General features: G+C 40.6%; 1 protein-coding gene across 1 annotated transcript; it reads right to left on the bottom strand.

Moving 5' to 3' along the window:
* CEP57L1 (centrosomal protein 57 like 1) lies at positions 1-24,922 on the bottom strand. The gene is made up of 10 exons (XM_065401362.1): positions 24,898-24,922; positions 22,139-22,318; positions 18,234-18,355; positions 7,705-7,821; positions 7,317-7,394; positions 4,714-4,809; positions 3,685-3,762; positions 3,337-3,566; positions 1,561-1,705; positions 1-225 (listed from the first exon to the last, which is right to left on the bottom strand). Exons 1-10 carry the CDS (start codon positions 24,920-24,922, stop codon positions 1-3), a joined length of 1,296 nt encoding a protein of 431 aa, XP_065257434.1.
* Positions 24,923-27,978: the final 3,056 nt, after the last annotated feature.

Here is a 27,978-nt window from a genome sequence, read left to right as displayed (position 1 = left end):
CTATTGTTCCCACATGATATCATCTTTTTTCAGTGTTGATTGAAGTTTCTGCACATTTTTTAACAGCTGAAGAGAGCTTTTGCTTTTCTGCACAGGGCAGTTTTTTGATGCACTTCTGCTTGGAGTAACTGGAATCTCTCTTGTTCCTTTTAGGTCATCAGATTTTGGTAGGACATGAGCTGACTGTCTCTTCAATTTCTGAGTTTTTTGCTTTAATTTGTGGACCTAAAAATGAAGATTATGCATAAAAGTTTTAATGCTCAGAAAGGATACTGGCTAGAGACCCAGGCACCACTTAAGAGCCACACAGTCTCAAACACCAACTATAAATGAAAAAAGAGTTTAGCTTACCAGGTTTATTTCTACAGAAGTAGCAAGCATAAGAACTTTACTTTGAAAATGTAAATAAGATAGTATAAAAAAAGATAGTATTTTTGTAAAATTCAAAACATAAATGTTTGCGTGAGAGAGAGACAGAGTCTCTGTTATCTAAGGCTATGTCTACACTACAGCCGGTATCGATGCACTGAGATCGATCCACCGGCAGTTGCTTTAGCGGGTCTAGTGAAGACCCGCCAAATTGACAGCAGATCGCTCTCCAGACAACCCCTGTACTCTACCCCCAATGAGAAGAGTAAGTTAAGTTGACGGAAGAGTTTCTCCCATCGACCCCCCCGCGGTAACTCAACCTAAGGTACATCAACTCCAGCTACATTATTTACGTAGCTGGAGTTGCGTAGCATAGGTTGAGTTACCTAAGGCTATGTCTACTCTTAAAACTCTACACAGGCACAGCTGCAGCACTATAGCTGCACTGTTGCAGGGCTTCAGTGTAGACACTTACTACAGCAATGCTGTAGGTAATGCACCTCCCTGAGAGGCGGTAGCAACGGGTTAAGTCAGCGTAACTACATCTCTCAGGGGTGTGGATTTTTCATACGCCTGAGACACGTTGCTATGCAGATATAACTTTTCAATGTAGACCAGCCCTCATCAGTTAGAATATCCTACTTATGGCAATGTTTTCCACTTTAGCTTCATTCCAGATGTTCAGTATCAGCCATTGTATCTAAATATTTACCTAAAGCCTCAGCACCTCACTAAGCTCTTTGTAAGAATAAATATCAATCATGGGGTTGATATTACTATGAATGCTTCTGAATGTCAACCAATGTGGGTGTGTGTGTCTTGACTTGCATGTACCCTGAAACCTACACTGAACGACACTCCAGTAGACAAAATTAGGGTATTATGAGAAAAAGTTCTGGACATATTTTGAAGTGTTCATTATGTAGATTTAAGTCTGAACTATTTCTAAAGATAAAAAAAAACTCTAAAATGCATTCAAGCCATCATTGCTTTCTAAATAGAGACAGGGATGAGTGTTTGAATCTGACATACGCTTCAAATAAGTTTCTTGTTTGAACCTGTGTGTCTTGGAATCCCAATGGGATTGTACATTCTAAATATAGGCTCTCTCTGGCGACAGCATGAAAAATTATTTTCATCATATTCCAATAATTTGCTCCTAAGTAAACTCTTTAAAAATTATTTCCTTACACTAGCTTGGTGTTTTTTCAACTTAGATATCTGTTCCCCTTTAATTTCCATTTGCTTTACAAGACAATCCAATTCACGTTCTAGGTCTTCACGAACTTCACAGTTTTGAGTTTCTTGTATCTGCTTCAAGAGTTCTTGATGCTCACTGTTAGAGACAAAGATATTAGACAATAGTATTGGTATATTTGAACGACATTCTTCTTACATGTACTTCTGATACATTGCACAAGTTTCAACTCCAGATGGTCTCCTCACTAGAGAAAGAAAGCATGTTAATCACCATGACATACAACTAATACTTTTTATACTATATATATATATATATATATATATATATATATAATAAAATTACTCATTCATATTTTTTCATTACTTATTTTCCTTCTACTCTGAGCCTGCAGCTAGTATACTCATTTTGTTACATCACAACCATTTATCTCGTAAGACTGAAGAAATAAGCACCCGAGTGTGCTGGTACTGCAGCATCATGCACAATGGGAATTTGGAATGTGAAAAATTAAACAACCTACTAAAGTAAATAGCAGGCAATACATACATACATACACACATACACACACACACACACACACACACTGTATACTGGCCAATTCCAACCCCTATCTAGGTTGCCTCAGAGTAAGAGTGCTTAACATAATTCAGAAAAACTTGTTTTACAACCACTAATGAAAGTTATAGTGCTTTTGTCAAATTAATCAAGTAAAATTAAGAATTCTACTGGGCAAAATTAACTGCATGGTTTGTTGCTACTGGCAATTACTGTTCCAAACATTTCACTCTACAAACTAATGAGAGAAACTGTAGTTTAGAGCTCCCTAATGCATGGAGTAAAGCTATATATTAATTACAAAGGATAAGAACATTTCCCAGTTAAAAGTTATTGATCAACAAGCTCTTTGTGGCAAAGGGCCATGCCTTCTTTTATATTTTAATACGCCTAGCACAAAGTGAGCACAACTGAAAATGAATAATTATTTCTTCTCTTCATAAATTCCTCCAGCTTAAATTGCTACTCTAAAACAAATATTTTCTCTGATTGGCACACAACTAATAAGAGAGTTATAACTAGGGCTCTGTGAAGAAGAGATTCTGCAAACAGCTTAGATTAATCAATTCCACATGTCCTGAAATGACGACCAACAACTATTTCAGCATGATTTGTAAGATAGGAATTTTAAAATGCAATGTTGATTCAAAACACACATGCTATTTTCAAGGATTAGATGGACACCAGCAGAACATCTAGTCTCCAACCCATGCAGTTGTCCTTTCTGGACTAATGGCCCTTTCATCTCAGGCCTCTTGTCAGTCACAATAAAGTCAAAGCTGGCAACACCCCTACAGCAATATGGTTTACTCTTCTAGGTATCTGATAAAAGGTTTCTCGAAAAGGAAACCTACCATTTTGCTGTGTAGCTTTGAGGATAAGGATATCCTTCAGGCCTTATTTTAGATATGATATTAGTGCAGCAGGCTAAGTGCGGCTTAAAAAAAAAAAAAAAGCCCCAAAAGTACAAAAGAACCTCCACTATCTGCTCATGAGGCTGTTTAAATGCAAGGGCTATAAAAGCTTCCCAATGATAGAAAATCCTATCTGCAAGATCCACCCAAACCCCACTCCCCAAATATTTTTAGATCAAAACATACTCTAGTACAACCTCCAAATAGCCCTCACATGCCTGCAGCTTGCAGCCATTTTTACGGAGAGCATCACAGTCTTTTTATCCTTTGGGAGAGAATACACAGATGCATACTTACAAGCTCATTTGGCCTAGCTCATCTTGTATCGCCAGCAAAAGGTCAGATAGATTTTCAGTGACAGAAGAAGATGTGGAACGAGAGGATACAGATTTGCAAGCAATTGTTCGTCTAGAAATCCTGTGTTCAGCTGCTTCTGGACACCGTGACAAGATACATGGACTACGATGTTTCATCATATGTAAGACACTTTGTACGTTTGCACTAACAGAATGGCTGGAGCTGGCAGACTTGAGAGAGGAGAAAAGGAAACTTCTGTAAGCAGCAATAACGAAGGGAATTAATGGAAGAATGTTCATTTAAAAAGAATGTGGACACAGGTTCAAATGAGAATCTAATCAGGCTCACCTTCCCAGCCACAAAAGGCAGCATCCCAGCCTTTAGGCAAAATTGTGGAGGATGTACTTTCTTCAGAGCAGATTTTTTCTGACAGACAGACAGAAGACATGTTTGCCTAAGAGTGCAACCTTAAAATTATTCTTTCAAAATTAGACTGTAAACTCTTTGAAGCAAGAGCTGTTTTTGTTCTCTGTTTGTGCAGTGTCTAGCACAACAAGGTCCTGCTCCACGACTGAGGCTTCTAAGTGCTACCACAATACAAATAATAAAGAAGAGCATAACCCAAGTATTTTGTCAACAAGCCTTCCCCACCCACCCCCAGTGAGAACAAGTCTGAGCTACACTTCAGCAACAAATAATTCCATACAAAAGCAATGCTCCATAATAGCCAGTGAAATATGCAGTCTCGATTCATCTCCTTTAATGGGTATTAAAGTTTTCCAAGATTGGAAAATATACCTTCCATATTGGAAGAATTTCCAATAAGACTGAGATCTAGTACACAGTTAATCTAACAATTCAGCAGTAGATTACGATTAGAGAAATTTAGCACCACCTATGTGGCATTTAACAGACTCAGTTTTACAAGTCGTGTCATTTTAGCAGACCTGCAGTGCCTGTGGATGAAAAGAATGCAGTGGGTGAAGGTCATCTTGACTTCAGTATGACACTTGCTACAGCATCTCAAAAAAATCCTAGTTCAAGTGGTCTTGAAAGTAAATTCAAAAATCGACTAAGGGACCATAAACACAGGCCAGTGAAATGGCCATGCATAGTTTAAGGTTCTGCTGGAGTGGGCAAGTTTTCTATTTAAAAACTAGGCATTACCACACTAAACATATTTTAGTTATCTAAAGAAAGGGAAAAACAGCATGTTATATTTCCAGAGTAAATGACAGAGTACAGAGAGCCAACAGAACCCCACCCACCACCACTTTTCAAGTAGCATCCCTATCACTCCATGAATGAGATGCTACAAAAATAAGAGAGGCATGTTAGAGACATTATCACACTGCAAATGACAAACTTGCATGTTACTTTTGCAGTTTTCTTTTTCCGGCTTTTCTTTTTTGGTTCATTTTGAGATGACACTGAAGACGTTAAAATTCTATTGATCTCAAGTCCAGTTTGAAGCTATAGTAATGAGAAAAAAGTATTTAATATCAAAAGTTTTTAAATAGCACAGATTAATCCTCTCTTTCATGTGTCGATGAAGATTCAATTAGATGCATTACTCACTGAAATCTCTGGGAGGCATGAGGATTATAAAAGGGGATATGGAGACGGAATATGATACAGGATGTCATGGTATCAAATATACCTAGCAATCTCCAAGGCAGCGTTGCAATTTCCAAACCCAAGTACAGCAACTGTATCTCTTGGACTACCACAACTAATGCTGCAGTGAGCTGGGGATATGGCCATTTAAAGCAGGAAGAGGTTTGGACAACATAGGAACAGACATATTGGGTCACCAATGGCCCATCTAGACCAGTGTCCTGTCTTCCAACAGTGGCTGGAGCCAGACGCTTCAGAGCAAACAAACAGAATAGGGCAATTGAGTGATCCATCACCTGTCATGCAATATTTAGCATCAGTCCCATTGTCCAAGCCAGGGTTTTTTCTAGGCATTACTTTACAATTACTGTTGTCTATACAAGATTAGTGTAATAAGGCAGTTAACATTCATCCTTTTAAGGGATGAGGACTCCGTCTTTGCACATATAAACAGACCTGGCTAAAAGATGTGGTAGAACTATCATCAGCTCAAACTACCCCAGCCAGATACTTCACTGAGCGTGAATCAAGAGAAGATTGAAGGGAAGTCATGGCACCTGACCTGTAACAGAGAAGGTTTCCCCACCCCAAAACCAACTCTGATAGATCCTGGATTATGGTAAAAATCTGACTAGTAGTCAGCATACTGATCACATTACTGCACCAGAGTCCTTTCTTGCACTGATGGAGTCTCTCTGCAGTGGCACTGAAGACAAATTAATTGCTCTCAGCAAGCTCTGTATTATGTATTTTTTTATAAGGTCAGACATGCACAGCAGGCTCTCTGCTTATGTGGTGGCAAAACTAGTTAAGGGAGAGACCCAGAGGACTGTGTTTTGGGCGTGGCATTCAGCTAAATTCTGGAGGTGTTGGGGTAATTCTGCAGTTCCTGACTGATGGAAGCCAGTGAGGTTGTGTTGGAACTGCTGCAGGAGGCGACTGCAATGGTGAAAATGGGTAAGGAGCTAGCTTCTCTTATTGTAAAACACTGTCATATATAAAACATGGGAGGTAATTCTCCTGCTCTGTTTAGCACTGGTGAAGCCTCAGCTGGAGTACTGTGTCCAATTCTGAGTACCACACTTTAGGGAAGATGTAGATAGACTGGAGAGTGTGTCTAGAGGAGAGCAACAAAAATGACAAAAAGGTTTAGAAAACCTGACTTATGTGGAGAAGTTAAAAAAAGTGAACATGTTTAATCTTGAGATAAGATGACTGAGATGGGACCTGATAACAGCCTTCAAATCTGTTAAGGGGTGTTATAAAGAGGACAGTGATCATTTGTTATGTGTTGTCCGTTGAAAGTAAGATAAAATGTAATGGGCGTAATCTGGAGCAAGGGAGGTATAGGTTAGATATTAGGAAAAACCTTTATAACTATACGGGTAGTTAAGTTCTAGAATAGGCTTTCAAGGGAAGTTGGACAAACACCTGACAGGGATGGTCTAGGTGTACTTGGTCCTATTTCAGCACAGGGGGCTGGACTAGATGACCTCTTGAGGTCTCTTCCAGATCTACATTTCTGTAATTGTTAGGTCCTTGCAACACAAGAGCTGAAGAGTAAGTATTCTTCTACAGTAAATTCCCAAAAGAACTGCCCTCTTTCAAAACGGCTGCTACCTAGTATAGTTCTCAATGAGAGTGAGGCTATGACTGCCCATAGCTAACATGCCCTCTTTTAAAATGGCTACTGTCTCTCAGTGTTCTTAGTGTGAGTAAAATCAAGCTGCACTCAGGGAAGATGATGGCCCTGGCAGCAAAAGCAGTTCTTCACGGAATTCTCTATAGAAGATCATTTATTTTTCAGACTCTGAATTTTTTTATTTAATAGTGAAAAAATGAATCTTACAAAGAAAAAGGTCTCTAAAGTGTAATCAAATGTATAGGATTTCAGTGAGTTTTAACCATATGGAAAGTTGAAAGTCTCTGTGTTATTCCATTAAGATAGTTCAGGACAAAAAGTTTAACCTAGGATGCTAAGTTGCTTAATTAATTATAAAATGGGTCAATTAACAAACTAACTTCTTATAAATTCTCAGAAAATTCATTGTTTATTCAATGAGAATGTACTCTAATTTTAAGGAGAATGTGCTGTATTCTTTGTGCATTTAAAAAAAAATAAAATAAAAAGGTTGAATCCCTGCTTTAAGTGCAAAACACAACTCAGTCTTACCTATGGAGCTGATGTTATAGAAGAAGCCAAATATACATAAAAATATAAACCTCACTAAGCAAAGCGTATCATTTTGAGTTGTCAATTTGGCGTTACAGAACTTTTCCCAGCTAATAAACAGGTTATAAAAAGTGTCTTGAATAGCAAAAGTATTTCCTCAGCGATAAATCAAGTAATTTGGTTATCCTACCTGAGCAGCTTTGTCTTGTATTAACTTACGCTGATGCTCTTCTTCACGAAGCTTTTCCTCCAATTGTTTGATCTTGTCCTGAAACAGAACATAAGTATGGTTAGTCACATTTAAGGCTGGCCCAGTGAATCAGAATTGGCAAGTACCTTGCAATTTAGTAATTTTGACTATAACAAGATTGAAGGAAACTTGAAAAGCAGGCTTAAATTCCTCAGATTTATAGGAAACGAAGTCTGAGGTAGAAGGCAAAGTGAATGTGGAGATCTTCTACTCCTCTGCTGAGCTACAGTTGATAAATGGTCTGTGTATTTTATAACAATTGGCAACCGTGGCACAAAGAAATTTGAAATGAACTGTAACCACACATGGTCATGTTAGGCTTGCTTACTTCTGCAGTTCTCTGTGTAGTGAGAAGTCTGAAGCACTCTTTTTCTAGGACTTCAAGCTTTTCAAGTTTTGCATGGAGCTCCATATGATTCTGATCTTTTTCCTTTTGAAGCTGAGTCTGGAAAGAATAAGCAAAAGTTGAGTTTGACAGCTGATAAAATAGTTTGACACACCAAGAAATCTCTCACCACAGTGAACTTTGTTTAAATAGTTTACAATTTTAAGTATTAAGTTCAGTGCTATGAAAAATGCCAGACAGACAAAGCAGTGTTCAGTTTCCACCACTGTCAGAAGTTGATAAAGTACATGTAGGAACTGAAGAGAAACAGTCAAATGAAAAAAAAGAGTCCCAATTCAATTACATCACATAATTGCAAACAACAACTAAAAACTGACAAATTTTGTAAGTGCTTGTATACAAATGCTAGAGGTCTCAATACTAAGATGGGTGAACTTGAGTGCCTGATAATAAATGAGGATATTGATATAATAGGCATCAGAGAAGATTGGTGGAACAATGATAATCAATGGAACACTAAAATACCAGGGTATATACTTTGTAGGTATATACAGAGTAGGTCATGCTGGTGGGGGAGTGGCACTGTATGTGAAAGAAAGCATAGAGTCAAATATAGTAAAAATCTTAAATGAATCAAACTGTACCATAGAATCTCTATGGAGAGAAACTCCATGCTTGAATAATAAGAGTATACCAGTAGGAATATATTACTGACCATCTGACTAGGATAGTGATTGTGAAATGCTCAGGGAGACTAGGAGAGGCTATAAGAATAGAACACTCAATAATAATGGGAGATTTCAACTATCCCCCTATTGACTGGGTACCTTTCACCTCAGGACAGGATGCAGAGATAAAATTTCTAGACACCATTAATGACTGTTTCTGGTAGCAGCTAGCCCAGGAACCCACCAAGGGGAGAGGAAATTCTTGATTTAGTCCTAAGTGGAGTACAGGATCTTTTCCAAGAGGTGAATATAGTTGAACTGCTCGGTAATAGCGATCATAATATAATTAAATTTAACATCTTTGTGGAAGGGAAAATACCAAAGAAGCCCAAAATGGTAGCATTTCATAAAGGGGAACTACACAAAAATGAAGAAGCTAGTTAAACAGAAATTAAAAGATACAGTCACAAGAGTGAAATGCCTGCAAGCTGCATAGAAACTCGTTAAAAACACCATAATAAAAGTTCAAATTAAATGTATATCCCAAATTAAAGACCATAGTAAGAGGACCAAAAAATGCCACTGTGGCTAAACAGAGTAAAAGCAGCAGTTAGAGGCAAAAAGGCATCCTTTAAAATTTGGAAGTCAAATCCTACTGAGGAAAATAGAAAGGAGCATAAACTCTGGCAAGGCAAATGTAAAAGTATAATTAGGCAGGCCAAAAAAAGAATTTGAAGAGCAACTAGCAAGAGACTCAAAAACGAACAGCAATTTTTTTTAAAGTACATCAGAAGCCTGCCAAACAATCAACCAGTGGGGCCACTGAACGATCGAGGTGCTAAAGGAGCACTCAGGGAAGACAAGACCATTGAGGAGAAGCTAAATTAATTCTTTGCATCAGTCTTCACTGCCGAGGATCTGAGAGATTTTCTCACTCCTCAGCCATTCTTTTTAGGTGACAAATCTGAGGAACTGACCCAGACTGAGGTGTTGGTAGAGGAGGTTTTGGAATAGATTGCTTAAACAAACAGTAATAAATAACTAGAACCAGATGGTATTCACCCAGAAGTTCTGAACGAACTCAAATATGCTATGTAACCTCTCTTAAATCAGCTGCTGTAACGGATGGCTAGAGGATAGTTAATGTCATGCCAATTTTTTAAAAAGGTTCCAAAGGTGATCCTGGCAATTACAAGCTGGTAAGCCTAATTTCAGGACCAGGCAAGTTGGTTGAAACTGTAGTTAAGATAGTCAAGACAGTTAACACCAAAGCAGACTGTGAAGAACTTCAAAAAGATCTCACAAAACTAAGTGATTGGGCAACAAAATGGCAAAAGAAATTTAATGTGGATAAATGTAAAGTAATGCCCATTGGAAAAAATAATCCCAACTATACATACAATATGATGGGGGCTAATTTAGCTACAACTAATCAGGAAAGAGATCTTGGAGTCATCGTGGATAGTTCTCTGAAGATGTCCACGCAGTGTGCAGTGGCAGTCAAAAAAGCAAACAGGATGTTAGGAATTGTTCAAAAAGGGATAGAGAATAAGATGGAGAATATCTCATTGCCCTTATATAAATCCATGGTACGCCCACATCTTGAATACTGCGTACAGATGTGGTCTCCTCATCTCAAAAAAGATACTGGCATTAGAAAAGGTACAGAGAAGGGCAACTAAAATGATTAGGGGTTTGGAACGGGTCCCATATGAGGAGAGATTAAAGAGGGTAAGACTTTTCAGCTTGGAAAAGAGGAGACTAAGGGGGGATATGATAGAAGTATATAAAATCATGAGTGGTGTGGAGAAAGTGAATAAGGAAAAGCTATTTACTCGTTCCCATAATATAAGAACTAGGGGCCACCAAATGAAATTAATGGGCAGCAGGTTTAAAACAAATAAAAGGAAGTTCTTCTTCACACAGCACACAGTCAACCTGTGGAACTCCTTGCCTGAGGAGGTTGTGAAGGCTAGGACTATAACAGGGTTTAAAAGAGAACTAGATAAATTCATGGAGGTTAAGTCCATTAATGGCTATTAGCCAGGATGGGTAAGGAATGGTGTCCCTAGCCTCTGTTTGTCAGAGGGTGGAGATGGATGGCAGGAGAGAGATCACTTGATCATTACCTGTTAGGTTCACTCCCTCTGGGGCACCTGGCATTGGCCACTGTTGGCAGACAGGATACTGGGCTGGACGGACCTTTGGTCTGACCCAGTATGGCCATTCTTATGTTAGTATAGAACAGAATTATCAGACACATAGATGAACACGATTTGTTGGGGAAGAGTCAACACGGCTTGTGTAAAGGGAAATCATGCCTCATCAATCTATTACAATTCTTTGAGGGGGGTCAACAAACATGTGAACAAAGGTGATCCAGAGCATATAGTATACATGGACTTTCAGAAAGCCATTGATGAGGTCCCTCACCTAAGGCTCTTAAGCAAAATAAGCAGTCATGGGGTAAGAGGAAAGTCCTCTCATGGACCAGCAACTGGTTAAAAGATAGGAAACAAAGGGTAGGAATAAATGGCCAGTTTTCAGAATGGAGAGAGGTAAAGAGAGGTGTCACCCAAGAATCTGTACTGGGACCAGTATTATTCAACATATTCATAAGTGATCTGGAAAAGGGGGTAAACAAACAGTGAGGTAGCAAAATTCGCAAATGATACGAAACTACTCAAGATAGTTAAATCCAAAGCAGACTGCGAAGAGTTACAAAGGGATCTTACTAAACCGGGTGACTGAGCAACAAAATGGCAGATGAAATTCGATGTTGATAAATGCAAAGTAATGCACATTGAAAAACAATCCCAACCATACATACAAAATGATGGGATCTAAATTAGCTGTTACCATTCATGAAAGATCTTGGAGTCAGTGTGGATAGTTCTCTGAAAACATCCGCACAGTATACAGAACCACCACCAACTAAACCATGCAGTTGGAAGAGGCAATTGTCTAGGGCACTGGAATATTAGAGGCAGCAAGTACTCAATATCTGTGTGTGCGCATAAACTATGAATTACCTAGGTAAGAACTACTAGAGTCAGCCTGGACCTGGAGGAATAGGGAAATAGTGGTCACATTGTAAAGCGGACAGAGAATGAGTGAGCAAAGTGCTTGTCAACAAAGGTCTCAATTGGCATGTTCCCTTCTGCCTCCCACCTCCTAAATGTCATAAACTTGTGTAAAGGAATGCTAAACTCTATTACACAGCTCAGCCACTACGTGGCACTGTGTGTAAGATACCTTATTTACACTAGCCTCAGCCATACCTGGCAGAGCATTAATGGATCTTACAACGAACACAACTGCTGTGTACCTTGCGCAGATGCAAGCTCTGTAGCCAGTCCATATCTGATATAGCAGAGGTAGGTAACCTAGGGCACGCGTGCCAAAGGCGGCACGCGAGCTGATTTTCAGTGGCACTCACACTGCCCGGGTCCTGACCACCGGTCCGGGGGGCTCTGCATTTTAATTTAATTTTAAATGAAGCTTCTTAAACATTTTAAAAACCTTATTTACTTTACATACAACAATAGTTTAGTTCTACATTATAGACTTATAGAAAGAGACTTTCTAAAAACGTTAAAATGTATTACTGGCACGCAAAACCTTAAATTGGAGTGAATAAACGAAGACTCGGCACACCACTTCTGAAAGGTTGATGACCCCTGTGATATAGGAACATGCCATGGTGTCAAAAGTAAACTAGGCCAGAAGAGAACAGAAGGAACAAAACAACAAAAGGTTGCAGGATCTCATCAACATACCACTCTTCAGTGCCCCAGAGAACTTCAGCTTTGACAAACCTCCACAATGGACAGACAGTAAGAATTCTGAATTGCAAAAAAGCTCCACTGGGAAACGGGACATATACAGTATCTCTTTTAGGCTATGGAGAAGCAGTTCGAGCATCTCTTTATATCCTTTTACTTTACAGAAGACACTCACAAAGCTGTCTATGAAAGGGTTCTGGCTATGTTTGATACACCATTTATACCCCTGAGAAATGTGCTTTTTTTCAACCAGCAAATTCAAGAACCAGGGGAAAACGTTGAATGTTTTATAAGAGCTCTGCATACATTGGCTGAAAACTGATTTTGGGAATACAAAAAACACAAAAATATCAGAGACAGGTTATTCGGTTAAGAGATACAAATTTTTCACAGCAGCTACATAGAAGACAGACTTAATCCTACCCATAGCTATACAGAGAGCAAAGCAGTCTGAACTAGTCAAACAGAACACCAGGTAGAAGCAACTTGAAATCCCTGAAACTAGCTTAGAAACAATAAGACAGACACTTGAATGTTCAAAGTATTACCATAAAGCCCCCAATGCAAGGAGAGAGAACGCCCCCAGACTAAAAGGGACAAATTCCAACCTACATGCACAAGGTGTGGAAAAAGTCATATCCCAAGAGATGATGCATGTCCAGCCAGAGGCACTTGTGTGCTAAATGTATGAAATATGAACATTTTGCAGCTGTTTGTCGCACCAAAGGAGTCAGGAAGTTGACTGATATGACAGACAATCAAGAGCCATTGTTTCTGGGATCTAGAACTTGTGGCGACAGAGAACCTGCCTGGAGAGTGAAAGTGAATACTCATGGCAAAACTATTGACTTGAAAACTGACTCAGGAGCAAAGGTCACAATACTTCAGAAAGCACTTACAATCACCTTCAACCTCTCACACAGCTGAAGTGACCTGACACCACTCTGAATAGCCCTGGAGGTATTCTGAACTGCATGGGCCAGTTCACCACAGAGACAACTTTCAGAGACAAAAGCTTTGCATTCAGACTGTATGTGATCAAAGAATCACACACCAACAACCTTCTCAGCTGCAGTACGGCAGCCATGATGGGCCTAGTGAGTAAGGTGGAAGAACTTGGTGGAATATTTGGTAATATTAGACTTTTGCAAGGAGATCCGGTACAAATAACCTTAAGAGACAATGCTGAACCATATAGTGTACATGAACCTCACAGGATTCCTGTCCCATTACTTCATAAAGTGGAAACTGAGTTAAAGAAAATGTAAGGGATTGGCACATTGAGAAAATCTCTGATCCAACAGCATGGTATGCCCTAATGATAGCAGTAATAAAGAAAAATGGAAAAATAGGGGTCTGTGTGGATCTTAAAAGACTTAATGAAGCAGTTGTGGGAGAAAAATATATCCTCCCCAAAGTGAAAGGAGCTACAGTAACCTCCAAGCTGGATGCCTCGAGCAGACACTGGAAAATTCCTTTAGTCCAAGAAAGTGCACAACTGACTACATTTATCATACCCTTTGGGAGCTTTTGCTTGTGAAGATTATGTTTTGCTATTACCAGTACACTTGAAATTTTCCAAAGGAAATGGAAGAACTGTTAACTACAATTCCATATATGGATCTTCAATGGAAGAATACAACAAAACCCTCAAAGTCCTAAGCCTAGTCAGTGAGCCTGGACTGAAGCTAAACAAGGGGGAAATGTGTTTACCACCTATCCCAAAAATCAAGACAAAGAAAAATGGAATCACTCCTAGTCCTGAGAAAGCAAAAGCAATTCAGACAATGCACCAACTAACATACCAGAACTGAGACATATACTGGGGATGGTAAATTACCTTGGTCGATACCTACAAGACCTTTCTACGGTGACAAAACCACTGAATGAACTATTGAAGTCCAACACACCTTGGCTATCAGGGCCAAATCAAGACATTGCCTCCAAAAAGGTCAAAGAAATTATCTCAGTTGCTCCTGTTCAAGTACTACGATGTGAACAAACCCACAATGGTCAGTGAGAATGCAAGCAGCTATGGCCTAAGTGTATTTTTGCAACAACATGAGTGGAAACCAGTTGTATCTTGCTCTCACACTCTCACTGAAACAGAAAAACGATATGCACAGATTGAAAAGGAGTGCCTGACAAGTGTATGGGCATGAGTTTTATTAAACAGATATCTGTGTGGATTGAATTTGTTTATGCTAATAGACCATAAACCGCTTGTAACCCTCATCAATGGAAGAGACCTGGATCAAGCACTGCTGAGATGCCAGTGTCTAGTGATAAGGTTAATGAGATTTAACCCAATTGCTAAATATGTTCCTGGAAAAAAATCTGGTAGTAGCAGACACTCTGTCACAGAGCCCAGCATCGCACTCAACTATCCATGAGCTGGAAGATAATGTAAAGGCATACGTGAAAGCTGTGGATGCATACAGACCAGTGTCAGAACACACTACATCAGTTACAACAAGCAACCTCGACATGCAACTTCAGCAAATTCTAAGTTACTTTAGGGTCACCTGAACCAAGTATCTAAAGAACACACACTAAGGAAGTGACAAGAGACTACTTTGTGGTGCATGGACTATTAAGTCATGAGTAAAGGCCATTTCATAGTAATTCCAAATAAAAGAAGAGGAGAAATCTTAATGGCCTTCATGGGTGAAGTTTAACGATTAATTAAATGCCATGAATGTACCAACCAGTCAGCTTGGTGGCCAGGCATCAGCAAGGATGTGAAAAATAGTTATTTTATGTGAACATTGCAGATCTAAAAGACCAACACAATACAAAGAACCTTTAGTAACATCACCCCTATCAGAGAGGCCTTGGAAGAGACAAGCAGCAGATTTATGCAAATTCAGAGGACAACTGGTCACTATGGTCTATTGTGATACTATAGGATTAAAATATGACTATGTAGATCATTGTTGCTACCACTGTTATACAAATGCAACAAATCTTGTGCAGAGTATGTCATGTAAGGTGTCAATGGAAAAGTTATGGTTTGCTGAATATGATTATCCTATTTGTATGCATGTATCATTTTCATATTTGAAGTTATGAAAATTGACTGTATACGAGTATTTCAAATGAATTTGCTCCTGTTAACACCCACAAAGTAGTTTACATCCAGTCTAGCCAGCACATTGTGAATGGACTATTCAAGTTGGTGGCCCATCAACAAACACAATGGGCCATGGAAGAAGTTTATACCCACCTGATGGACTTTCCTGTGGACATTTCAGCCAGAAGATGGGTAATGGCCCCTGCTATGACTCATTGAAGCATGCAAGGGCATGTAACCAGCTCATGTGACACTGGACTCCATCTTGTGCCTGTACTTTTCCACTGGCTGTACTGAAAGCAGACCCTCCACATGGGAGAAACTGCAAAATGCCCTGGAAATCTCTCTATTTTTCCCCTTTCCTGCTCTGATCTCTGGAATATGGACTTCTACCAATGGGAGAAATCTAATCAAGGGACTGAGGACCTTCCAATCTTTTGGAAGCAACCAGAGACTTGACTTAAGTCATCAGTTTATGCCATCACTGCTTCCAAGCTGATCCAAGAACTTTGTAATTATTGCATGCATTTGATTCCTTTAACCCAGTGGTTCCAAAACTTGTTCCACTGCTTGTGCAGGGAAAGCCTGGAGCAGCGAATCGCGGCCACTGGGAGCTGCGATTGGCCGAACCTGCAGACGTGGCAGATACACAAACCGGCCCGGCCCGCCAGGGGCTTTCCCTGCACAAGCGGTGGAACAAGTTTGGGAACCACTGCTTTAACCAATTTTAACTCTCACCTTTCTTTTTTCTTATAAGCCAACCTTTAAATATTAGATACTAAAGGATTGGCAACAGCGTGATTATTGGGTAAGATCTAAGTTATATATTGATCTGGGTATGTGGCTGGTAGTTTAGGATCAGAACCACCCTTTGGTTGATGAAACTGGTTTTAAATAACCACTCATCATTAAGTCTAGTGTCTGGGAATTGAAACAGAGACTGGAATACCGAAGGAGGCTGCAGTTCTGATTTCTTGTTAGCCAGTGTGGTGAGACAGAAGTTTACTTTTGTTGCTGGTTTGGTATAACTTATGGAAGAATAACCACCAGTTCTGGGGTATTTCTGCCCTATTTCTCAGCAGTTTGTCCTGAATTTGGTATCTCAGTTGTGACCCACTGAAGCACAGGTATATTCCCAGGTATATAGAAATAACGTACTTGAAAGATATAACATGTTACAGTATTATCACTTTTGCTCACATTGGTATTCCAGAACAACTTGTGATGGACAATGGACCACAATTCCCTGCAACAGAATTTAAGTCATTCTGAACGAAATATGATTTTGAGCATATTACTAGCAGCCCACATTACTCGTAAATGAATGGAGAAGCTGAGAGAGGTATACAGACAGCCAAGAAATTCTTGCTCTTCTGAGTTACAGATCAACACCAATAGCAGCTACTGGATACAGTCCAGCACAACTGCTGATGGAAAAACAACTCAGAACTACTGTTCCAAGTTTGGGAAAGAATCTATCTCCAAAGTGGCTAGTTATGAAAAGAACAGTCAAACTGGATACAATGGCAATAAGAGCCTAGGAACACTTTTACAAGAGACATAATTCAGTTAGAGAGCTGCCAGCTCTAGCCTCTACATAAATCCATGGTACGCCCACATCTTGAATACTACGTGCAGATGCGGTCGCCCCATCTCAAAAAAGATGTATTGGAATTGGAAAAGATTCAGAAAAGGGCACCAAAAATGATTAGGGGTATGGAATGGCTTCCATATGAAGAGAGACTAATAAGACAGGGACTTTTCAGCTTGGAAAAGAGACGACTAAGGGGGAATATGATACAGGTCTATAAAATCATGACTGATGTGGAGAAAGTAAATAAGGAAGTGTTATTTACTCCTTCTCATAAACACATGAACTAGGGGTCACCAAATGAAATTAATAGGCAGCAGGTTTAAAACAAACAAAAAAGGAAGTATTTTTTCACACAACGCAGTCAACCTGTGGAACTCCTTGACAGAGGATGTTGTGAAGGCCAAGACTATAACAGGGTTAAAAAAAGAACTAGATAAGTTCATGGAGGATAGGTCCATCAATGGCTATTAGCCAGGATGGGCAGGGATGGTGTCCCTAGCCTCTGTTTGCCAGAAGCTGGGAATGGGCGACAGGGGATGGATCACTTGACGATTACCTGTTCTGTTTATTCTCTCTGGGGCACCTGGAATTGGCCAATGTCTGAAGACAGGATACTGGGCTAGATGGACCGTTGGTCTGACCCAGTATGGCTGTTCTTATGTTCTTATAGAGAAAAAGGATGGACAACTCCAGCTGTCAAAGAAAAAGGATTCAGCACCCAGATCATATGTGAGCAAGACTGCCGGCAGAGAGTTCAACAAAAGCCATTGACATCTACAGTTTGCTCCTCAGAAGGAACAGATAGCAGGTGCAGAACAAGAGGACGACGACAAGGATTCTAGACCAACCAAAACCAGTCGTTGCAACTAATGGACAGCCAGATGACCAAGTTGTTACAAGTTTGGGTTGTGTAATTAGAAAACCAGAATGATTCAGAGACACTTAACAGACCAATATATACTGAAATTCAAAGACAGTGTGATAGTGTAAATATAAAACGTACAGGGGGAGATATAATGGAACGCTAAACTGTATTATACAGTTCAGCCACTAGGTGGCACTGTGTATAAAATACCTTATTTTAACAAACTTCAGCCATACCTGCCAGAGCATTAAAGGGTCTTATAATGAACACATCTGGTGTGTATCTTGGCTACAGAGCTTTCTCTGGGCAAGCCACACCTGACGCACGAACATGACAGCTTATTAGGAACTCCACCAACACCAGCAACCATTTTGTGTAATTATCATCTGACAGCTATTCAGAGAATCACTTTTGGTCATTATCAATCTGAGCAGAACTGGGGAGATGTGATAGGTAGGAAGTACAATCTTACTATTTCTACAATTTCATGCTCTTATTGTTTCATTTATGATACTAAATACTTCACCTGTTGCTCTAGAACCATATTCTTTTCTAGCTCTGCATTGAAAACCATTTCCCTCATGTAATCCAGCTGTTTCTCCAGTAGGGAGCAGTGGGACTGTGCTGCACTTAACTGCACACTAACATCTGTGGAGAGAGACAGACAAACACAGTGTAGAACAGTAGTTTTGAGTAACATTTAGCCTGTCCCTCACCCTATGGTCTTGGAGATTTAGAAGTTTTTGGGTTGGTATTTTTTTTTAAATATAAAAAAAAAAAACGGTACTTGGGCTGGGCTGGATTAACAGGGAGTATTTTAACATGTGCAAGACTCGGGCTGTGTTTCCAGGCCCAGATGCTGATCTGTGTTACTACTGATTTCACAGGAATTACTCACCATTTACACCAGTATAAACCTAATCAAATCTGGCTCCCTCCTGCCCCCTCCATACCTTTCGTCAGATTTGGAGTGCCATATAGATAGCACCGAGTTCTGACCTGTAGTGATGTCCTGGTTCTTTTAGGAGTGCCACCAATGGACATCTCATCCAGCCAACCTCAGCAAGCAAAGACCAATTGAGGGCCTGCTCCTTGTCTTGAGGGCCTGAAGCCCTTATGGTCTCATGTGAAATAGCTATACTTCTCACAGAAAGAGCTACTTGATAGGTTTTATTACAGTACCTAAAGCCAGTTTATTTAGCACCAAGCTGAAAAGTCACTCGATTGACCAGACCAGACCAGGAGGATGAGGTAGACGAGGCTTTCTTCAGACAACTAAACAGAAGTTTCCAGATCACAGGCCCTGGTTCTCATGGGGGACTTCAATCACCCTGACATCTGCTGGGAGAGCAATACAGCAGCGCATACACAATCCAGGAAGTTTTTAAGAGAGTGTTGGAGACAACTTCCTGATGCAAGTGCTGGAGGAACTAACTTAGAGGGCATACTCCTCTTGACCTGCCGCTCACAAACAGGGAAGAATTGGTAGGGGTAGAAGTGGGTGGCAACCTGGGCAGCAGTGACCAGGAGATGGTCGAGTTCAGGATCCGGACAAAAGGAAGAAAGGAGAGCTGCAGAATACAGACCCTGGACTTCAGAAAAGCAGACTAACTCCCTTAGGGAAGCGATGGGCAGGATCCCCTGGGAGGCTAATATGAGGGGGAAAGGAGTACAGGAGAGCTGGCTGTATTTTAAAGAAGCCTTATTGAGGGCGCAGGAACAAACCATCCTGATGTGCAGAAAGAATAGAAAATATGGCAGGCGACCAGCTTGGCTTCACAGAGAAATCTTCGGTGAGCTTAAACACAAAAAGGAAACTTACAAGAAGTGGAAACTTGGACAGATGATTAGGGAGGAGTATAAAAATATTGCTCCAGCATGCAGGGGTGTAATCAGGAAGGCCAAAGCACAATTGGAATTGCAGCTAGCAAGGGATGTGAAGGGTAACAAGAAGGGTTTCTACTGGCATGTTAGCAACAAGAAGGTGGTCAGGGAAAGTGTGGGACCCTTACTGAATGGGGGAGGCAATCTAGTGACATATGATGTGGAAAAAGCTGAAGTACTCAATGCTTTTTTTGCCTCGGTCTTCACAGACAAGGTCAGCTCCCAGACTGCTGCACTGGGCAGCCCAGTATGGGGAGGAGATGAGCAGCCCTCAGTGATGAAAGAACAGGTTAAGGACTATTTAGAAAAGCTGGACATGCACGAGTCCATGGGGCCAGATGCAATGCATCCAAGGGTGCTGAGGGAGTTGGCTGATGTGATTGCAGAGCCATTGGCCATTATCTTTGAAAACTCATGGATATCGGGGGTGGTCCTGAACAGTTGGAAAAAGGCAAATATAGTGCCCATGTTCAAAAAAAGGGAAGGAGAATCTGGGGAACTACAGACCGGTCAGCCTCACCTCTGTCCCTGAAAAAAAATCATGGAGCAGGTCCTCAAGGAATCCATTTTGAAGCACTTGGAGGAGAGGAAGGTGATCAGGAACATCAACATGGATTCACCAAGGGCAAGTCATGCCTGACCAACCTGATTGCCTTTTATGATGAGATAGCTGGCTCTGTGAATATGGGGAAAGCGGTGGATGTGATATACTTCGACTTTAGCAAAGCTTTTAATACAGTTTCCCACAGTATTCTTGCCAGCAAGTTAAAAAAGTATGGATTGGATGAATGGACTACAAGGTGGATAGAAAGCTGGCTAGATCGTCAGGCTCAACAGGTAGTGATCAATGGCTTGATGTCTATCTGGCAGCCAGTATCAAGTGAAGTGCTACAGGGGTCAGTGCTGGGGCCAGATTTGTTCAACATCTTCATTAATGATCTGGATGATGGGATGGATTGCACCCTCAGCAAATTCGCAGATGACACTAAGCTGGGGGGAGAGGTAGATATGCTGGAGGGTAGGGATAGGATCCAGAGAGACCTAGACAAATTGGAGGATTGGGCCAAAAGAAATCTGATGAGGTTCAACAAGGACAAGTGCAGAATCCTGCACTTAGGACAGAAGAATCCCATGCACTGCTACAGGCTGGAGACCGACTGGCTAAGCAGCTGTTCTGCAGAAAAGGACCTGGGGATTACAGTGGATGAGAATCTGGATATGACTCAACAGTGTGCCCTTGTTGCCAAGAAGGCTAACAGCACATTGGGCTGCATTAGTAGGAGCATTGCTAGCAGATCAAGGGAAGTGATTATTCCCCTCTATTCGGCACTGGTGAGGCCACACCTGGAGTAGTGTGTCCAGTTTTGGTCCCCCCACTACAGAAAGGATGTGGACACATTGGAGAGAGTCCAGTGGAGGGCAACGAAAATGATTAGGGGGCTGGGGCACATGACTTATGAGGAGAGGCTGAAAGAACTGGAGTTATTTAGTCTAAAGAGAAGAGAAGAGTGAGGGGGGATTTGATAGCAGCCTTCAACTACCTGAAGGGGGTTCCAAAGAGAATGGAGCTGAGCTGTTCTCAGTGGTGGCAGATGACAGAACAAGGAGCAATGGTCTCAAGTTGCACTGGGGGAGATCTAGGCTGGATATTAGGAAACACTATTTCACTAGGAGGGTGGTGAAGCACTGGAATGGGTTACCTAGGGAGCTGGTGGAATCTCCATCCTTAGAGGTTTTTAAGGCCTGTCTTGATAAAGCCCTTGCTGGGATTATTTAGTTGGGGTTGGTCCTGCTTTGAGCAGGGGTTGGACTAGATGACCGCCTGAGATCTCTTCCAACCCTAATCTTCTATAATTGGTAAGGCAATATTTGGTTAATTTTTTTATTAAAAAATTAACAAATTATGATGATTGGATAGGACTGTATTCAATAGCAGCTCGTCAAAACAAACATGAGTACTCCTTCAGTTGAGAGAACTAACAGCTGTATTAACCATTTCTATTATTAATACAGTGACAGGTTTGTCACAGAGGTAAAGATGTCATGAATACCATGACTTTTCTGTGTGTCCAGTTTCACAGACTGTGGAGCTGGGGGGGGGGGGGGGGGGGGCACCTGGGTCATGGCCAGACCACTTATGCTTCTACAGCCCAATTTGGGACAGGCAATCCAGCCCCGCCAGGGCCAGGAAGGGCGGGGTAGGGTCATCACAGGGGATGGCCCCTGCCTGCAGTCTGTAACAGGGAGCTGGGCTAGCCCTGTGGGACAGGAGCCATTGCTGTGAGGTGAGTGCAGGGTGGATTCACTCTGCAGCACTCCCACCCCCAAGGCCTCTTTCCCCTCAGGGTCAGGACCCAACTCCTCCTCCTCCCCCCCCCCCCACACACGTAAATCCCTCCCCTACATTTTAAATGACACACCTATAACATTACACACCACTTCCTCCTAAAGCCATGACTTTTACTAAATTTATTGCGACTGCTCCAGGATTTTTGATTTAAAAAAGTATGACGTCTGCAACTCTAATTATCACCATTGGAGAGAGACCTTTTTTCTGTTGTATCAATTCCTCATGTGCTAGATCTTTCGCATTTGTTTCATGCTGCAAGGTCTTTTTATACTGGGCAGCCTCAATGGAAAGGCAGCTCAGGTTATCTTCAGCCTGCGACCTCTCCAACTCTAGACGACGGATCTTTTCTTGAAGAGTTTTGAGGGCTGACATCAGAGCTGGTGAACAATTACAAGTTAAGTCTTTATAGTGGATATAAAAAAAATGTTTTACTGCATTGCAATATAGTGTTAGCCATTAAAAAATTGTATTGATTCCCAAAAAACAAACAGAAATGTTTAAAAAAAACAATAAGGGTTATATAAAAAGTACACTGTCATTTCATAACAACCTTAACTGATATTTGAAACAATTGTTTTGCTTCCCCAAGTGGTGTACGTGTTTTTTAAAGCCATATACTCCATTTTCCTTTTTAAATGGAGTAGAAAAGACCATTTTTTAAAAAAAGAAAAGAAAGAGTACATGGGATAAATAACTCACCAAATTATTAGAAGAGCCACAGCACCCACTGGAAAAGTTAACAGTGGGTCCTACGGAGACCCAGCACATTCAATGTACACCTGATAAAACAAACGCATTTTGCATGTAGCTAAGTGAGTGTGTGCTGTGTATACATGCATGGCCATCTTCACTCCAAATGCTAGTAAGGAGTGCCAGCAAGTTATAGCAAATTAAATATCAGACTAAAGACTAGAACCCAGGTCTCTAAGTTAAACAGCCAATGCCTAACATGCAATGCCTCCTGGAGAAGAGTGAGTAATACTTTTTAATTTCTAGATTTCAGAGAACTTTGCAGAAAGGGGTAAGCATTGTTTGCCCAGTTTTACAACTAGCCTAAATACAGAGATTTGCATCAGAGGCAGAGTGATCTACTGGATACAACATAGGTTTGCTATTGAGATTAGAAATTAAGTGTTGTTTCTGGCTCAGTAGTATTTTCTATGTAACTTCTGCACTTTATTTATGCTCTGCTCTTCAGTTACCCCAATCTCAAAATCTGCACATTCCTTCTAGGTCGAAGGGGCATATTTTTCTCTCACTTCTGAAAGGCAGTTTGAGTGCCAACAGATATTCTCTATTGCCCTTTTTTCTCCCCAATATCTGTTTTATTGACAGAGAACTGCTTCTACTGTTAAACAATAGCTTAACATTCAAGAAATTGCCATTCTTGCCCTTGAAAAAAAGCTTCTTGGATGAGTCAACCTCAACATCTATTTAGGATTCACTTATTGTGGCATCGTGTGATTGTTTTGGACAGATCGAAGGGGAAGTTAGACACTTCGGAAAAATGTCAAGGAATTTTTACATTTCAAAAAAGTATTTGTTCCCTAACGTAATGTGTGTGTGCTTTCAAACGTTTATGATGAAGCATCACCACAGCTACAGCTTTTACTATGAAGATGCTATTGCCTCTCCATAGTCACACACCTACAGTGAAAGGGCCCGATTCTGACACAAACTAAGCACTCGGTGACATTCCAATAGCACACACAAGCCTAAAGGTTTCCCATACACAGACAGAGGATTCTCTTGGTGAGGGGGAAATAATGTCCCCCTTCTCCCCGCCAGCTACCCCCATTTTCCTCAGAACACAGTGGTTGGCTGGATCATGTTGCAGTGACCCCCAGCTGGCACAATGGCCCCTAATCAGAGCCAGCTCCAGGCACCAGCGAAGGAAGCAGGTGCTTGGGGCGGCCAATGGAAAGGGGCGGCACGTCCGGGTCTTCAGCGGCAATTCAGTGGCGGGTCCCTCAGTCCCTCTCTTCCTCTTTGAGCTGCAGCCGAAGAGGAAGAGAGGGAGTGAAGGAACCGCCGCTGAAGAATGAAGCGGTGTGATTGAGCTGCCGCCGAAGTGCTGCCGATCGGCTTTATTCCCCCCCCCCCCCCGCTTCGCCACTTGGGGCGGCAAAAAAGCTGGAGCCGGCCCTGTCCCTAATGTACAGGGGCCTTAAACTTGGAGCAATACTGTCCCCAAGATCAGGGACTGGAAGGCAGAAATGTGGTAAAAAGCCACCTTAGATCTTCCCCTAGGTGTACCAGGCACTGTTCCAGTGTACCTGAAGCCGAAGCCCCGGAACTGTAGTCTCATAGTTTAAAAAAAAAAAGGAACACCACACACTCACTCTCAAGTAGCAGAAGCTTGTGTAAGAACTCTATTAGGAGTCAACTACACAAGGAGCCTTAGGTTCTTCCTATGATTAAGCCACACTAGAAAGAAACATGTTCACATACATATATAGTACCCAACGTTGCTCCCACCAAAATTACTAGCAAATAATTCACATTAACAGCAATGGGAACAAGACTGGGCTCAAAACTATCCATAACCAAAGTAGTTTATAACTTTGGTTCTTTACAATGCATTTTCTTCTCAAGTTTTCCAGGGGATCATCTTATACAGAAAGTTTAAAGCTAGCGGGAAGCAAACAATGTCACACAAAAATCAAAAGTTTCAAATCAAAGTAATGCTAAAAAGAAAGTGATGAACTTCAAACTCTACAGCAGCATTTTCCTTTGCCTTCAGAGGACATCTCCAATTTTCAAGCAAAACAGATTTCACAGCCAAAGTTAGGAGAGGTGGCAACCAGCTTCTATGATACATCCCCAAGTCTGGATACTACTCACTCTCCACACAAGCCTCCAGTCCAATGATCTAAATGACTAACAGTCACAAGTAGAACAGACAAGGCAATTTGTTTAACTTTGTTAAACGAACACTTATTTTTTGTGGCTTTACCTTGGTTGTTTGGGGCAGGAAGCATGTCACCAGTGGTAGCTGTTACCTTCTTTGACTTGCTCTGACCAAAGGTAGGAACAAACATTCTATCTGGAGGCTGCAGAAAGCTTCCTATGAAACTTGGCTTTGAATCAGAACCCAGGGTCTGTAGAAGGAAAGATGTACATAATGCCATTATTTCCTAAATGGACTATTATTATAGCACTGACAACTAGTTCAAGACAAGGCATTGGACAAAAGTTTGTATCAAATTAAATCAATTGGGTTGGAAAGAATACTGAGCAAGTCAGCTGGTCCTTCCCTCTACATTGTGTCAAGAATACTGTAGTTTAAATAGCTCCCAACAAATGCCTTAAAAAAAAAAATCACCAATGAGAGTAATGCTACAGATTCCCTTGGCATCTTGTTTTATTACCAAAAACATTCTTAAATGTTTCCTTCTTGCTTTCTAAAGACATTTATTCTGTTTTTTAAACTTTTTGACTGGGGAATAATGGACCCCTTTCCTAACATCCTCATATATTTACAGGACAGTTGTGTCTTATTTTTAATGTAGAAGGAGCATGCCCTTTTCCCCACATATACTTTACCCCACCCCCAACCTCTGAATGCACCAATGTAGGTGTTTTTTAAATAAACATGTGGTGTTCAAAATTTAATACAGCTGAAACCTAATAATGGCCAAGCAAAAAAGAACCTTCCTTTTCTTGATTTAAATATGCTGTATTCCCATTAATACAACCTAGTAAAGAGTCCCCCCTTCCACATTCCTCATTTTCTCAGAAGCAGATTTTCAAGGGCATGTTTACTCTGCCTAAAATAAGACAGTTTAACTGTATTTGAGATACAGACAATGAAGTTTGGACTAGGTGATTTAGTAAAGTTGACCCTCAGAGCTCAGCCAAAAATGTTTATTCCAGGATAACTAACTCAAGTTCCAGTCAGATATTTATATTAGAAATTAAATATTCAATGCTTGAATATTAGTTACGTATTCCACCCAAATGGAGGGAAAAATGTGACAATAAGAACATGAAAGAAATGCATTTCTTAAGTGTTTTTCAGACGTGTTGGATTACTGATCATGTATAAACAATATTTTGCTTACTACATTAACTTACTTCTAATTTGACCTTAATGATGCTCAAGACAAATTAGAAACAAGTTTTAAGACTATATTTGTCAGTTGTTTCATGGTTTCTTAACCCGACCATTTCTTATGGTGCTTTATTTAAATATATCTGTTGGGTATAGATAGGCCTAACATCAAAACTCTCAGTTGGAACTTTGCAGCTCAAGTTCACCTCTATTCAGTCTTACTGCAATAGCGTTTTAATGATGAATTCATAAAGCTGCCCTGCTCCTATAACTATGGATTGCTTGGAGAGTCTGTAGACAACCCTCGTAACGTAACAGTTACTACCATCCATTCTGGACTCCATGTTATCTCAAAATCAGCCCAAATGCTTAAGCCCCATTTTTATTCACATTCCTTATTATTTTTTTTTTACTATTATTCACAAATTAAGTTGTGAATTTCCAAGGCCTTATACAGAATTTCTTATTTCAAATTCAACCTCTTTGGTTTTCACTTGGGTCCCAGGAACTTGGTTCTGTGCTGTACTTCAAAAGTTATAATAGCCACAGAAGATGACAACTTTTATCACAACACATCAGACACATGCAAGATTCCTTTAACAAACCTAAATAATTAAACTCAAAAAGAGTGAATACAATACCAAATTAGGCAAATGTTAATCATACCATCACAGCTCAGTGAAAGACAACTCTCATTACAGAAAAGACACTTACTTGAAGGCCCAGTAATACAGTAAAACTGTGGTATCATACAGCAGATTAAAATACTGCAGCAGACTCACCTTTTCTTCCCAAAGTCGCAGAAAGAGGGTATTTGCTGTACCTCTTCCAGCATAAACTCCAATGTCTACTCAGCACAGCATCAATGTGGGTTCGGTTTAGACAAAATAATTTACACCACTCATTTGGTGAAGTCACAAAAGAAACCATCTAACAGGAAGAAGCAGCAACCCACAACAAGAACAAACTGCAGCATTTATCTAAATAAAGTTAGATCCCAGAAGAGAGTCAATTTGAAAAAATATTCAAAACAAAAAAGTTTTTCCAGAAAAATCGGTCATAGTGTTGATGTTTCAGAGGGCATTTACAACAGAAAAAGAGCCAACATCCTGGTATGCAGCATCTTCAAGCTACTCATGAAATTGGAGATTCTCGGTCGGATACCTTCCTCATGTTCTAAATTGCTATTAAATAGATGCTATCAAGCTCAGAAATCTGCTGGGCAGTACATACCTGATTTCAAGACACTCTTACAGCTAACCCTTCAGATGAACTAGAGTTCAGAGGTTTCCCTAAGACCTGGGACACAGCCAAACTGTCACAGTCCACTCTGACAACTTTTGTTAACTAGTTTTAACGAACAAATAATTTGTTCAAAATAGAGAGTACTTCAACCCATAACATTCCAATGCAGTTTTATTGCTACTGACAACCACTGTATTCTAGGCTGTCATACAGAACACTGCTACATCATATCTACTATAGATTACAAGCCACGTTATCCAAATTGAACCCTGCCACAGTAGCTCTTACTGACGAGAAAACCTTCTTCACCAGGACAGGAGACCATACCACGCAGCAGAGGATAAAATACAGTAGATAAGTCTACTTGCATGGGGCAGAAAGTACAGGAACACAAAAGCAAGCTTTCATTACATTATATCGTGATCCTTTCTTTCCAGTTTATAGGAGTTTAATACCCGATGGATATAATTCGGCAGTTGAACAATTTACCAGGGGCTTATATTCACATTCAGAATCACAACACCTAACTTTCAGGCACCTAGAAAAAAGTCACAGGAACAACAATGCAATCCACAAAGCCTGAGTTAGGCACCTAGGCTCTCTATACAACAAATGGAGAGAGACAGGCACATTAGAATATGATCCACAAAAGATTGCATGCGTAGAGAGCTGCCTAACTTAGCCAATGGAAGATGCTGATGGCGGCGGGGGGGGGGGGAGAGGGGGGTCTTAAGCCCC

The sequence above is a fragment of the Emys orbicularis genome, chromosome 3 (genome assembly GCF_028017835.1).
Source record: "Emys orbicularis isolate rEmyOrb1 chromosome 3, rEmyOrb1.hap1, whole genome shotgun sequence".
Lineage (NCBI taxonomy): Eukaryota > Metazoa > Chordata > Testudines > Emydidae > Emys > Emys orbicularis.
This window is presented reverse-complemented; position numbering and strand designations above follow the sequence as displayed.

What these genes read in the sequence shown, in the direction of transcription:
- CEP57L1 (XM_065401362.1), bottom strand. Translation starts at nt 24,922, where the DNA reads ATGCTTCCTGCCCCAAACAACCAAG. An exon ending in TACAAGACAAAGCTGCTCAG is followed by an intron (nt 4,810 to 7,316) that starts GTAGGATAACCA and finishes TCATTACTATAG; the next exon opens with CTTCAAACTGGACTTGAGAT. An exon ending in GAGCTAGGCCAAATGAGCTT is followed by an intron (nt 1,706 to 3,336) that starts GTAAGTATGCAT and finishes TGTCTCTAACAG; the next exon opens with TGAGCATCAAGAACTCTTGA.